Genomic DNA, 15506 nt, shown 5'->3' on the forward strand with positions numbered 1-15506 from the left:
AAGACTCTTGCTAGAGCTCGTCAGGGACATGAGCAAGAACTCACTGGTCACTCTTAGAGAGCTCTAGAGTTCCTCTGTGGAGATGGGAGAACCTTCCAGAATGACAACCGTCTCTGCAGCACTCCAACAATTAGGCCTTTATGGTAGAGTGGCCAGACGGAAGCCACTCCTCTGTAAAAGGCACATGACAGCCCGCTTGGAGTGTGCCAAAAGGCACCTAAAGACTCTCAGACAATGAGAAACAAGATTCTCTGGTCTGATGAAACCAAGATTGAACTCTTTGGCCTGAATGCCAAGCGTCACATATGGAGGAGACCTGGCACCATACCTACGGTATGGCAGAATCATGCTATGGGCATGTTTTTCAGCGGCAGAGACTGGTAGACTAGTCAGGATCGGGGGAAAGATGAATGGAGCAAAGTACAATAGAGATCCTTGATGAAAACCTGTGCCAGAGGGCTCAGGACCTCAGATTGGGCGAAAGTTCACCTTTCAACAGGACAACCACCCTCAGCACACAGCCAAGACAATGCAGGAGTGGCTTCGCGACAAGTCTCTGAATGTCCCTGAGTGGCACAGCCAAGAACTCGGACTTAAACCTGATCTAACATTTCTGGAGAGACCTGAAAATAGTTATGCAGCAACGCTCCCCATCCAACCTGACAGAGCTTGACAGTATCTGCAGAGAAGAATGGGAGAAACTCCCCAAATACAGGTATACCGAGCTAGTAGCGTCATACCCAAGAAGACACAAGGCTGTAATCGCTGCAGACTCGAGGCTGTAAAATGTGCTTCAACAAAGTACTGAGTAAAGGGTCTGAATACTTATGTAAATGTAATATTTACGTTTTTCAAAATTTCTAAAAACGTGTTTTTGCTTTGTCATTATGGTGTATAGTGTGTAGATTGATGAGGAAAATAAACAATTGAATCAATTTCAGAATAAGGCTGTAGCGTAACAATATGTGGAAAAAGTCAAGGGGTCTGAATACTTTGAAGGCACTGTGTATGTTTATACTATCCTATGAAAAACACAAATTCCACTCATGTCATTATTTTGTCACGCTGACAGGAACTGAGCAGGTGGATGAGTTCTTTCAAGTAATTCACACATTTTAATCTTAAAATTATTAAACATAACCCTCTAGATTGGGAGTAATAAGCACTTTGAAAACCAACCCATTAGACAACCAACCCCAGTCTCCCCTATTAACAGTTTAATAGGTCACAATTGAAAGAAATTCTTGGCAATTCAATTGAATGCTGGTGATATGTTTATGCAGTACTTGTACTTATCCAGGCCACTGACTTTTCCTCGAACTTGCTCAAGCAACCCAATTGCTCACTCATTTTGTTAATCACACACACAATATTTTCTTTCTCTCCTCTCCTCCCCATCCTCTCTTCCCTCGGCTCAAAAATTAGTGATCTGTTTATAAACACAAAGTGAGAAAGACTGAGTATGTTATGGAAATGTTTTGCAAAACGTGCTTTGAAACACACAGAGCCCTCCCAGTGAATTTAGCATCTCTCCGACTCCTAAACTACTGCAGCACATAAACTCAGACTTATTACCCATTACGTGTGTGTGCGTGTGTGTGTGTGTGCGCGTGTATGAGCTCATCACTTCCGGTAAATGTAAAAATAAACCTGATACAGAGTAACTAAAAAGGAAATGATGGGGATAAAGTGTGGTTGTGTTGGCACTCCCTCGCTGTTCTCAGTGTGAAAGCCTCTGCTGTGAGTTAGATGGAACCAGGGGAGCTGTCCTGGTTCAGCTGCTCTGGATGGATTGTCAAGATGAAGCAATACTCAGTATGTTGTGTTCACTGCTTCACCACATTCTGACACACTTTCCTAACACACACCAAATAATGCCCTCTGTTTATGATCAGGGCCTGGACTTTTTCATTTTCTTTATATCACGACTCAGGATATGACCCAGATACAGACACAGGAGGCGGATAGTACAGTTCTCAGATTGTTTATTATAAACACTGGGCAAAGGGCAGGTTGAGGACAGACAGAGGTTTGTATTCAGGTCAGAGTCAGGTAGGTACAGGCGACAGGCAGGCCCGGGGTCAGGGCAGGCAAATGGTCAGCACTGGGAAAAACTAGGAAACAGAACTTGAGAAACAGGAAGACAGGCTGGTAAGACCTGACAAGACGAACTGGCAACAGACAAACAGAGGACCCTGGTATAAATACAAAGGGGATAAGGGGCAGATGGGTGACACCTGAGGAGGGGGTGGAGTCAAGCACAAAGACAGGTGAAACAGATCAGGGTGTGACACTTTAGGGTGAACTGGCAAGACAAAAGATTTAAGTGCCTTTGAATGGGGTATGTTAGTAGGTGCCAGGTGCACCAATTTGAGTGTGTCAAGAAATGCAACGCTGCTTGGTTTTTCACACTAACCAGTTTCCCATGTGTATCAAGACTGACCACCACACAAAAGACATCAGACCAACTTGACACAACTGTGGGAAGCATTGGAGTCAACATGGGCCTGGTGGAATGCTTTCAACACCTTGTATAGTCCCTGCCCTAATGAATTGAGGCTGTTCTGAGGGCAAAGGGGGGTGCAACTCAATATGTTTTGTACACCGAGTGTACAAACACCACATATACAGAAAGTATATAGAAAGACCCCTTGACTTTTTCCACATTTTGTTACGTTACAGCCTTATTCTAAAATTTATAAAATAGTTTTCTCCCCCTCATCAATCTACACACAATACCCCATAATGACAAAGAAAAAACTGTTTTGTAGAAAATGTTTGCTAATTTATGAAAATAAAAAATATGGAATTACATTTACATAAGTATTCATACCGTTTACTCAGTACCTTGTTCAAGCACCTTTGGCAGCGATTACAGCCTCGAGTCTTCTTGGGTATGACGCTACTAGCTCGGCACACCTGTATTTGGAGAGTTTCTCCCATTCTTCTCTGCAGATCCTCTTAAGCTCTGTCAGGTTGGATGGGGAGCATTGCTGCACAGCTTTTTTCATGTTTCTGCATAGATGTTCGATCAGGTTCGAGGTCTGGCTGGGCCACTCTTGTACATTCAGAGACTTGTCCCGAAGCCACTCCTGCATTGTCTTGGCTGTGTGCTTAGGGTGGTTGTCCTGTTGAAATGTGAACTTTCGCCCCAATCTGAGGTCCTGAGCCCTCTGGCGCAGGTTTTCATCAAGGATCTCTGTACTTTCTCAGTTCATCTTTACCTTGATCCTGACTAGTCTCCCAGTCCCTGCCGCTGAAAAACACCCCCACAGAATGATGCTGCCACCGCCATGCTTCACTGTAGGTATGGTGCAAGGTGACACTTGACATTCAGGCCAAATGGTTCAATCTTGGTTTCATCAGACCAGAGAATCTTGTTTCTCATGGTCTGAGAGTCTTTAGGTGCCTTTTGGTAAACTCCAAACAGGCTTTCATGTGCCTTTTACTGAGGAGTTCTTGGTCACCTTAGCTTGACCTGGCGGCCAGATCCATGAAGAGTCTTGGTGGTTGCAAACTTCTTCCATTTAAAAATGATGGAGGCCACTGTGTTCTTGGAAACCTTCAATGCTACAGAATTGTTTTAGTACCCTTCCCCAGATCTGTCTCTTGACACAATCCTGTCTCAGAGCTCTACGGACAATTTTTTCTACCTCATGGCTTGGTTTTTGCTCTGACGTGCACTGTCAACTGTGGGACCTTATATAAACAGGTGTATGCCTTTCCAAATCATGTCCAATCAATTGAATTTATCACAGGTGGACTCCAATCAAGTTGTAGAAACATCTCAAGGATGATCAATGGAAACAAGATGCACCTGAGCTCAATTTCGAATCGCATAGCAAAGGGTCTGAATAATTATGTAAATAAGACATTTCTGTTTAAAATGTTTAATACATTTGAAAACATTTCTAAAAACCTGTTTTTGCTTTGTTGTTATGGGGTATTGTGTGTAGATTGCGGAGGATAAAAATAAAAACATTTTATTGAAAAAGCCTGTAACGTTTCAAAATGTGGAAAAAGTCAAGGGGTCTGATAACTTTCCGAAGGCACTGTATAATACTAAAGAGCAATATTTTGATGCGTTGCACTAGAGTTGGCAGTGGCACTTCATATGTAAGATGAACGTATTGGATAGGTGTGCCAAGTTGAATTTAAGACTCCTCTGTCTACACCTGGAGTATTGTACGAAACATTCTGACACACACAAACCCACACACTGACCGGAAACGTCATTTTCATGACATTCCGGTTGTGATCCGGATGGCGTCCCAGCTGTTGCTCTGTTTGAAAAAGGCTGATTACATAACGTAAGCATTTCAAACAAACACCATGAACCCGGTCACTCGCTTCACTCAGGCTTCGCACGTCACCGCTAAAGGTCACCACTTCTGATGAATGAGACACTTACTAGAGCGTACCTAGCGTATTGTAATACTGTAATATTAATAAGATGGTGCCGTACTGGATGGCTGCTGTTTTGCGACCTCTGACCCAACTTATCTACTTTGGTGTTTCCTTTACTTTACTTTCACAAAATGTATCCCCTATCATTTCTTGTAACCGATGATCACTTTTTAACATCAGATTGGCAGTTACTTACCCCAATTCCGGCTTCAATTTAGACTCCTCTGCCCTGGGCTCTTTCTGTAATTACAACCCAATGTTCGGGGTATCAAGAGGAAACGCCTGCGTTAGAGGCAAGAGAGAGGGAGTCCTAGAGAGATTAAGGCAAAGGGAAAACCGACCACCTCTTCCCTCTAGTCTATTGGCCAATGTACAGCCACTTGATCATAATATGGATGACCTCCGAACTCAGATTTGCTACCAATGGGACTCGATTAACTGCAATATTCTCTGCTTTTCTGAAACATGTCTTTCGGACAAGATACTCCCCATGGCTATCCAACTCAATGGACTCTCTATTCGCCGAGCTGACAGGACAATAGAGTAAGGGAAATCGAGAGGGGGAGGGGTTTTCCTCTTCATCAACAACTAATGGTGTGCTGAATCGAGCGTAGTGGTAGTCTCTACTCATTGTTCACCTGTCTTGGAATATCTGATGGTCAAAAGCCAAAACCTTCTTCCTCCCGAGGGAGTTTTCAGTTGTTATCGTGACTGTTGTATACATTCCACCTCAGGACAAGATATATAACAAGCTGGCACTTAACAAACTGCACGAGGCTATAAACAAGCAGTAAAACTTACATCCGGAGGCTGCCTTTCTTGTCACCGGCAATTTTAATTCTGCATCATTAAGACATGTGATGCTCAACTTCCATCAACACGTCTCTTTCACCACTATTGTCAATAAAGTCCTAGACCACTGTTGCTATACCCACAAGCAAGCATACAAGATCCTCCCTCATCCGCCATTCAACAAATCAGATCATAAGTCCATATTCCTGCTTCCTGTTAACAAGCAGAAGCAATAACCGTGACTCACTCTGTTGATAAAGGGTCATCATAATCAGAGATTATGCTACAGGACTGCTTTGCTAGGGGAGATTATGTTCTGAGACTCCACCGATAACATAGACGAGCTAACCACCTCCAACGCCAGCTTCATAAGGAAATGCATCGCTGATATTGTCCCCACAGTGAAGGTTATCTGCTTCCCCAATCAAAAGCCCTGCATTAACACAAAAATTGGCACTAAACTAAAGGACAGGGCTACCACACACAAGGCTATCTCAGACAACCCTGAAGCTAAGGCCGAGGACAGGAACAAGTACAAGTAGCCCTCAGCAGAGTCATAAAAGGAGCAAAAGAACAATATAGGAATAAGGTAGAATCACACACCACACGCTCTGATGCCCGCTGCATGTGGCAAGGGCTACAGTCTATTACGGATTGCAGAGGAAGACACATCCATGATCTGCCCAACGATGTCTCTATTCCAGACGAACTCAATGCATTTTATACACGCTTTGACAATAACAACACGTACCGTGCTTGCGGGCCACACCGACCCAGAGGACTGGGTGATCTCACTCTCCGAGGCCGACGTGAGTAAGGTCTTTAATCAGGTCAACACTCGCAAGGCCTCGGGCCAGACGATATTCCAGGGAGCATTCTCAGAGCATACGCAGATCAGCTGGCAGGCATATTCACAGAAATGTTCAACCTCTCTTTGTCCCAGTCTGACTATCATCATTCCTGTTCCTAAGAACTCTAAAGCTTCATACCACAATGACTAACGCCCTGTAGCACTCACATCTGTAATCATGAGGTGCTTTAAAAGGAAGGTTATGGTACACATCACCACCATCATCCCAGACACCCTAGACCAAGTCCAATTTGCATACCGCTCCAACAGAGCTGTAGATGATGCAATCTCAATCCACACTGACCTCACCCACCTAGATAAGAGGAATACCTATGTGAAAATGCTGTTCACTGACTACAGCTCAGCGTTCAACACCATGGTCCCCTCCAAGATCAGCACCAAGCTTAGGACCCTGTGACTGGACCCTTCCCTCTGCAACTGGATCCTGGACTTACTGTCGGGCCGTCCCCAGATGGTGATGGTAGGCACGTCCGCTACGCTGACCCTCAACATGGCGGCTCCACAGGGGTGTGTGCTTAGTCCCTTCCTGCACTCCCTGTTTACCCACGACTGCATGGCCACGCACAACTCCAACACCATCGTCAAGTTTGCTGATGACACAACGGTGTAGGCCTGATCACCGGTGACGATGAGACAGCCTACAGGGAGGAGGTCAGTGAGCTGGCAGTGTGGTGCCTGGACAACAACATCTCTCTCAACGTCAGTAAGACCAAGGAGCTGATTGTGGACTACAGGAAATGGGAGGAGTGGGCTAGCACGCCCCCATCCACATTGACGGGGCTGCAGTGGAGCGGGTCGAGAGCTTCAAGGTCTTCAGTGTCTCTAAGCACACTCCCAGGACTCTACACACTCACGCACACTGACACTCCAACACACTCATAACATGCACACACATTTATACTGACCCTCCACACATGCACAAACAATCATCATTTCCGCTGCTGCTTCAGTACTGTTTACCATATATCCTGATGCCTAGTCACCTTACATGTGTACAGTTGAAGTCGAACGTTTACATACACTTAGGTTGGAATCATTAAAACTCGCTTTTCAACCACTCCACAAATTTCTTGTTAACAAACTATAGTTTTGGCAAGTCGGTTAGGACATCTACTTTGTGCATGACACAAATAATTTTTTCCAACAATTGTTTACAGACAGATTATTTCACTTATAATTCACTGTATCACAATTCCAGTGGGTCAGAAGTTTACATACACTAAATTGACTGTGGCTTTAAACAGCTTGGAAAATTCCAGAAATTGATGTCATAGCTTTAGAAGCTTCTGATAAGATAATTGACATCATTTGAGTCAATTGGAGGTGTACCTCCAATTGTGGATGTATTTCAAGGCCTACCTTCAAACTCAGTGCCTCTTTGCTTGACATCATGGAAAAATCTAAAGAAATTAGCCAAGACTTCCGAAAATAAATGATAGGCCTCTACAAGTCTGGTTCATCCTTGGGAGCAATTTCCAAAAGTCTGAAGGTACCACGTACCACCTAGAGATTAACATACTTTGGTGCGAAAAGTGAAAATCAATCCTAGTACAACTGCAAAGGACCTTGTGAAGATGCTGGAGGAAACAGGTACAAAAGTATCTATATCCACAGTTAAACGAGTCCTATATTGACATAACCTGAAAGGCTGCTCAGCAAGGAAGAAGCCACTGCTCCAAAACCGCCATATTAAAGGTTTGCAACTGCGCATGGGGACAAAGATCATACTTTTTGGAGAAATATCCTCTGGTCCGATGAAACAAAAATAGAACTGTTTGGCCATAATGACCCTCATTATGTTTGGAGGAAAAAGGGGGAGGCTTGCAAGCCAAAGAACACCATGACAGCCGTATATAATCTTTAAGACACCACATATATAATATTAAAGAGCAATCATTTGATGCATTGCACTGGAGTTGACAGTGGCATTCTTCATATGAATGTATAGATGAACTTATTGGATAGGTGTGTCAAGGTGGATTTAAGAACCCTCTGTTGTCACCTGGAGTAGGGTACTAAAACATTCCGCCATTCAAAACACACACACAAACACGCTCTCCACTGAAAGGAAAAAGGCTGATTACGTAAAGTAAGCATCTCAAACAAACACCGTGATCCCAGTTGCTCGCTTCACCCAGGATTCGCACGTCACCACCAGGTCTAATCACCGCTAAAAGCCACCGCTTCTGAGAAAGCCGCTTCTCAAATGAGACACTTACCAGAGTGTACCCAGCGTACTGTACCTACAGTATCTAACGCTACTGTAAAGACGTTCCTGCTCTTAGTGGCCTCGTGACCAAATGGGAAAGGGAATAAACAACATCATATCTAAATTCCATTATGACCTTAGGAGGCCAGATGGCTGTTTGTTCAGAGTGCTGGGGAGATGTGCCCCTTGCTCAGGGTGGTGTGTGTGTTCATGCGCTCAACGTACAGTGTTTCATGGAGTCACCTGAGGTGAGGTGGGGAGTGGAAGGGAGGGGAGGGAGGATGATTTCCAGTTTGCTTAGCTCTCTGGCAGCTGGGGTGTGTGTGTTGTTTTAACCAGTAGGTCTGATTTCCCACTAGGCTAGCCTACTGCTGGTCTCCTGGAACTGTACGATAGGGTAGGGTATGTGGTGAACACACACACAGCCTGACTGTCTGTGGTGTGTGTGATGGGACTGGACTGCCCCTCTTCTGCCCCAACCCAATCTCTCTCTCTCTCTCTCTCTCTCTCTCTCTCTCTCTCTCTCTCTCTCTCTCTCTCTCTCTCTCTCTCTCTCTCAGTGGTTCAGAGTGTTCCATCCACTGGCACTTCTCTGCTCCTGTCACAGCGTTCCCTCTCACTCGCCTCTCTCCACTGAGCCTCCCATGTGGATATGACATATGGGCAACATTCTTGCATTTACCACCAATTTTCCTATTCACTGACACTCTGTCATCACTGGTCTCGCATACTATTTGGCGACTCAAAGGTTCAGTGTGGGGCTAGGACAGATCAAACTGAATTACAGTTTTTCTCAATTGCTAAAACACTAAAACCCATTGGCTGAACAAAGTTCTCAGTTGCCTGGACTCATTTAGCTAATTATGCAGTCTGTTGTCAATACCTTAAACCATTTCACATGATAAAACACAATTTGCAGATCTCACTTAGACTTTTCTGCAAAACTCTAAACACATTCTCATTCTCAAAACACATTCTGCACTCTAATGCACATGTCATCCATACCGGTAAACACAAGTGGCGAGTGGTAGAGAACATATGTCACTGATTGAACACAACCACTCAATTGATTTAACCTGTTTCAAATGATGCGACACAACTAATATAAGCCAGTTCAGAGAGCAAACAGGTTGTTGAAGGTGGGAAGGAGAAAGTCTGAGAATGGATACTGTAGTACAGTGCATTGTAGGCTGTATACTGTACAATGGACAAATTGTATGGCCCTGAACATTGTGCTTTCCATTTATTAACAGTACTAACTGCTCAATAGATTTTGACTGGTTGCAGGTTCATAGAATTACAGTATCACAGAGACAAAGGACAAGTTTGTGAGATGCAGGGTACAGTACTGTAAAAATAGGGGTACAAGGAGGAGGAAGAACATAAAACAAAATTGCAAAGAGCAAAGCAGAGTAGTAATTTCTGATCAATTTTGAGCTACTATGATAGAACATGTTTTATTTCATCAAAGGACAACGACAGAAAAATATGATTTTTTATTTTTATTAAAAATGTACTTCTCCCTGAGAATTGTATGTTTTGAACAATGTGTTTTCTATTTCCGGTGTATTGTTTACTGACTGCTTGAGAGTGTTATATAATTTTGATCACTTTGTTTATGATTTGAGAGCAGTGTTTGATTTTGAACACAGGTAAAACTGTTTTGAGGTGAATGTTTCATTTTGCAAGAGGAGTCAGAGGTTATGTAAATAGTGCTCGAAGATGAGGTTTTGTGTTGAATGTTTTCAGGAAATGGAGAAACGTTTCAGAAATTGTGTTTTAGCATTTGAGAAAAACTGTAATATAATTTCTCACTCCTCCCCTCTTTAATCCTCCCCGCCATCCATCAGCCCATTATAGAAATTAGTTTGTGTTGTTCACAGCAGCACGGCAGCAAGTGCTAGATGATACATTACTATAATTACAATGGCCCATCTGAGTTCTGGGTTTAAAATGAATGGCTGCACTTTCCTGGGAAATGTGTCGTTATTTAACAGATTCATCTTCAGTCCATCTTACTTGACCTGTAAAAGTATGACGTGTATTGCAGCAACTGTTTCATATAAAGAGGGGGAAAGTTGACGTAGGTGCAACCAATTTTAACAGACATAAATGTTTGTAGATAAATAAACTCAAAACCCAAATTTAGCAGAACAGTTCGGCCATTTTCCACCAAAGAGAACAGGGCCAAAAATATTGCCACGTTATTAATGGTGTTACCGGCAGCATGGTCTCCTAAAAAAGGGCTGCGTCAGACATTTAGTGTAGAGCTCTGAGTCTCCGCTTTTCTCTGGGCCCCTGAGGCCCTGTTATTATGATTACAGCTTACATCAATATGCTGACAGGACATAGTTAGATTCTGGGAGGTAGCCAAGGTGACAGAAAAGAGCCACAAAGAGCTTAAGCCTTCACTAAGATCAGCAGAACAGAATCACACGTTATTGTTGGGGCAGTGTGTGGGAGATCATGCTGTTTTCCCTAGACTAGAGGCTTAGTGAGCTGAATTCATTTTGTGGTGTGAGTGTGTGACAACACTTCTATTAGCCCACTAATGCTATGCTAGGAGGACAGGATATTATTGGTAGGACCGAGTGTGTGATTATGGCTACTTTGGCTGTCGTGATTTACAGTACATCAGCTTCTTTTTCATCACTACAGAACAGACAGACAGTGTCTCGGTCAGCCTGCTCTTGCTGACTGTGTGTTTTCTCAAGGCCTCTTTCGTCTTCCAAGAGAACCAGACTCTTCCATCTTGTCTTCTTCTGTCCTCTCAAACTATTTTACTGTGTGCTCATCGCTCCATCTCCTGCCTCTGAATTCCTCTCACTCTTTCTCCCCCCCCTTCATACCCCTTCCTTTCCTAATTTTCACTGTCATTGCAATGTCTCACTGGAATCCAAATATACATTGGGGTCAGCCAGTATACACCATTCAGTAAACATCAACTCCTTACCCCACTGAGAGAGAGGACGAGGTGGGCTGGGCTCATTGCAACATGGTAACCATACTCTCTTTGAGGACATATACAGTATGTCTTAACATAAACCAACTCCAGTATGTTTACCCCTTTCTCCATGTGGACTCATTCCACACTAGGGTTGAATATTTTCCCAGTATTTTGCAAATGTTCCATCCTGAGAATAATCCCTTTTCTCCCGGGTAACCCAGTATTTCCCGCCAAAACCAGAAGTGTCATTCAAAAGCATTATAAAGCATAGAAATAGGCCTGTCTGGATTTAATTTGAGATTTGGTCGAAAATTCTAACCAAATGCTACCTGAGCCTGAGGAGCCATACATAAAATACATTTTATGAGCCCTACATTAAAGACATTTAATGATCCATACATGAAATACATTTTATGAGCCTTAAATTAAAGACATTCAATGATCAATACATAAAATACATTTTATGAACTCTACATTAGACATTGAATGATCCCAAGCCCAAAAAAGCTCAAATGACTGTGCCGTTATCCAATACATATACTGTATGATATAGGCTACTGCACATTAAGCACAACATAAAAGCATAAAAGATGTAGCTAGCTATATGCTCTCTTGGGGAAATACATGAAACTAGCTGCAGAAGTGTCACGCTCGTCATAATGATTGGACCAAGATGCAGAGTGGTATGTTTCCATCCCTTTTAGAGGGACTTAAAGAACAAAAACAATATAGTGAACAAACGAAACGTGACGCTCAGAGTAGTGATCGCAGGCAACTATACCTAGACAAGATCCCACAAAGCACAACGGGGAAATGGCTGCCTAAATATGATCCCCAATCAGAGACAACGATAAATAGCTGCCTCTGATTGGGAATCATACCAGGCCAAAATAGACATATAATTCCCCTAGAGAACCCACCCTTAATCACACCCCGACCTAACCAACATAGAGAATAAACAGCCCTCTATGGTCAGGGCGTGACAAGAAGGCTAAGATTTTTGAGTGTGAACTGTATTACTGTACTGTATTGTATTATACTGCATTATATGGACTGGAATTAAAGCAATGATATTTGAGTGATAGGTTGTTTTAAAACTCTGCAGCTGCAAAAAAAGATTAAAATCTTTACAATTCAAAAATAAGGTGACCCCCTAAAGCCAGATGGAGCCGGGGAAATTAGACATTAGCATAGACTATGCTGCAGAAAATGCAGGCCTACCTGTCACAAGAAAAAAAGTTACCATGATGAGATGATAGGTCTACATGTGTTGTGAACTGCGCTCTATAGTGAGATGCGCTGTCTGTCCCCACCCCGAGCGTTGATGATTCATCATGCAGAGGCCGTAGAAAAGACAGATTTAGATTGCATATCATTTAACAGTTACATTCCAAGCCATGCTGTTCACATAAATAATGTATTATAATTTACGGTTTCTCGCAGTTATTTATTTTATTTTGTGGCAATAAATCCTGGTAAATCTCCTGTTCCTCCTCTTCCTGTCTCTCTCTCAGTGATAAAATAAATAAATAATAATAAATATGTACATCCAACTTATCGGGTGCAGAAGAAGAAAGTATCAAATGTATCCGGGGCGGCAGGGTAGCCTAGTGGTTAGAGCGTTGGACTAGTAACCGGAAGGTTGCGAGTTCAAACCCCCATCGTTCTGCCCCTGAACAGGCAGTTAACCCACTGTTTCCAGGCCGTCATTGAAAATTTGTTCTTAACTGACTTGCCTGGTTAAATAAAATAAAAATAAAATAAAAATCCACAACTCTAGTAAGCTCCCAAGGTGATGTAATCAGACACAGAAAAAAGACAACGTTTCCATCTGAGTTGGATCATGATAACCTAATGAAGATCCAACTCGGATCGAAACATTGTCTTTTTTCTGTGTCTGATTACATCACCAACGGAGCTTACTAGAGTTGCAGACATTCCTTTTCACTCTAAGTGATGACATCACATCGGCAGGCTGACTCGATGGCTGTCGTGTATGAACTCATTTTGGATGTCTAATCAACAGTTCTCGCCAAAGCTTAATTTAGAACGCCTCCTACTCCCCACGGCCCACCTCTCGCTGACTATTATCTAAGCCTGCCTCAAAGCAGTACCCTTCTCTTCATCTACTGCCTTCCATTGTGCTGTAGTAAGTACACAGCAAACACACAGATAGCGCTGCTGTAGATAAACACTGTCCAAATACATGTCTGAAGTATCTAGTTCTTTTAGTTTGTTTCCTTACTCTGTGGAGTGAGTTTCCACCTGTCACTTCCACACAGTCAGAGAATGTGGTTTATTTCGTCCCAGCATGTGACTCCCTGTGCTGCATTGGTAGAAATACTTTATTGGCTTAAAACAGGAAATTGAAGCACATTTTTGTGAGGTGGAAAGGCAATATCTACCTGAGAGCTCTGTGTGGGTTAGAAAAAGGGCCTGGTTGCTGAAGTTAGTAGAGTCATGTTATTACATTAGTCTATAATTCCAAGGTATTCAAAGGAAATAACCAACAGGAAAACCTGTGGGAGCCGTCCATCAATTTTGTCGGACTCAATAACCTCAATATCTGAATAACCAAAACATGTATCTCTCTCTCTTTCTCCTCTGTAGAGTCATACTCGGCGGCGGGCAGTGAGGGCAGCATTACCCTATCCGTAGGCTCCATAGCCCCCCAGGCCTCGGGCAGCTCCAGACCCTGCTCTCCCTCCTCCCCAGGGGGATCGCGGCACTCTGTCAGTGCCCTGAAGAAATGGCTCACCATGCCCGTCTGCAAGCTGAGTGTGGGAGGAGGGGATGGGAAGGGGGTCAATCAGGTCCACAGGCTGGATGGGAAGCAACCCTCTACCCATCTACCTCTCGGCCAGGCCCTAGGAAGGCCTCTGGAGCAGGGGGAGAACTACACCATCCTCCCCTGCACTGATGGAGACCTGGTGAGGCTTCACTATAGTATAATTGCCCTAATATTGCTGGACCCCAGGAAGAGTAGCTTCTGCCTTGGCAGCAGCTAATGGGGATCCATAATAAATACAAATACAAAATATAGCCTGGGAATCCACACAAGGGTTTTTATAAAACTGCAGTTTATGGTTTTAGTTACATCACCTGTTCAGGACAAACTCCTGGCTCTACCAACGACAATATGCATTACGAAGTAACCAGAATATATTAAGTGTGTTTGTGTGTGTTATGTTGTGTATGTTGTGCAGGGGTGGAACGATGGTCTGGTGAGTCCAGCAGCATACTCCCCAGCACACACCCTCTGCCATAGCTACCTATCTGACCTGCTGCAGAACAGGGACACACATATTCTGGTAAGGAGTACACAGGAGTACACAGACAGTGGACACTGCAGTCCTTTGTTAGAGCTCTGAACTCAAAGACTGATTCTGTGTTGGTTGAGAGAACAGAGAGAGAGACTACAGCTGTCAGATCACTCATGTCCCTGTTAGTCAAGCACTGGCACTGAAGCTGAAAGAACTCCCTTTGAAACCCCCATTAATATTTAATAAGGAGGGAGGGAGAGAGGGGGGAGAGAGAGAGACAAAGAGGGAGGGAGAGAGAGAAAGAGAACGAGAGAATCCTGACCCACAGAGGAAGTGAAGGAGAATGGACCATAAGTAGATGTAAAGTCAGAAACAACAAGTCTCTCCTCATGTAACCTGGGCAACAGCTTATTGATTATCGCAACAAAAAAATAGGAAATTAGAGCATGAACATAGAAACAGATCACATAAGCAATGCTAGAGTCATCAACCAAACCAGAGGAGAATTCTAATGTTTATCAAACAAAACAATTTCTCCCACAAATACAATCTGGGAATGCTGTACAGCATATTCAGTATATTTGGCTCAACTTCACCCAAACCTTAACTTCCAAGAACAAATTTGCCTTGTCAATCATTGTACACATAAACACACACAAATACACACTCTCTCCCTCTATCTCTAAACAGGAGAAACCTGTCGACCACCTTCCCAGTAAGCAAAATGACATTTTAGGTGCTGAATGAAAGGTGAAAAGACATCCTTTCCAGACGTCGAAAATGTGTATTCTCCAGATGTCGAAAATACAGTACCAGACATACCTACTCATTCAAGGGTTTTTCTTTATTTTTTACTATTTTCTACATTGTAGAATAATAGTGAAGACATCCAAACTATAAAATAACACATATGGAATCAGTAGGAGTGTGCAAAGCTGTCATCAAGGCAAAGGGTGGCTACTTTGAAAAAGCTCAAATATAAAATATATTTAGATTTGTTTAACACTTTTTTGGTTA

General features: G+C 43.2%; 1 protein-coding gene across 2 annotated transcripts in view; it reads left to right on the top strand.

The window, feature by feature from the left end:
- LOC110494319 (rho guanine nucleotide exchange factor 25) overlaps positions 1-15506 on the top strand; it is an 82259-nt gene that overhangs the window by 15855 nt on the left and 50898 nt on the right. For both annotated transcript variants that reach the window (XM_036950397.2, XM_036950399.2), the window contains exons 2-3: positions 13837-14156; positions 14433-14537. In XM_036950397.2, the coding sequence (XP_036806292.1) occupies positions 13837-14156; positions 14433-14537 (425 nt within the window). The remainder of the gene's footprint in view (positions 1-13836; positions 14157-14432; positions 14538-15506) is intronic.

This window comes from Oncorhynchus mykiss, chromosome 17 (assembly GCF_057628025.1).
Source record: "Oncorhynchus mykiss isolate SJ-2025 chromosome 17, ASM5762802v1, whole genome shotgun sequence".
NCBI classification, from domain to species: domain Eukaryota; kingdom Metazoa; phylum Chordata; class Actinopteri; order Salmoniformes; family Salmonidae; genus Oncorhynchus; species Oncorhynchus mykiss.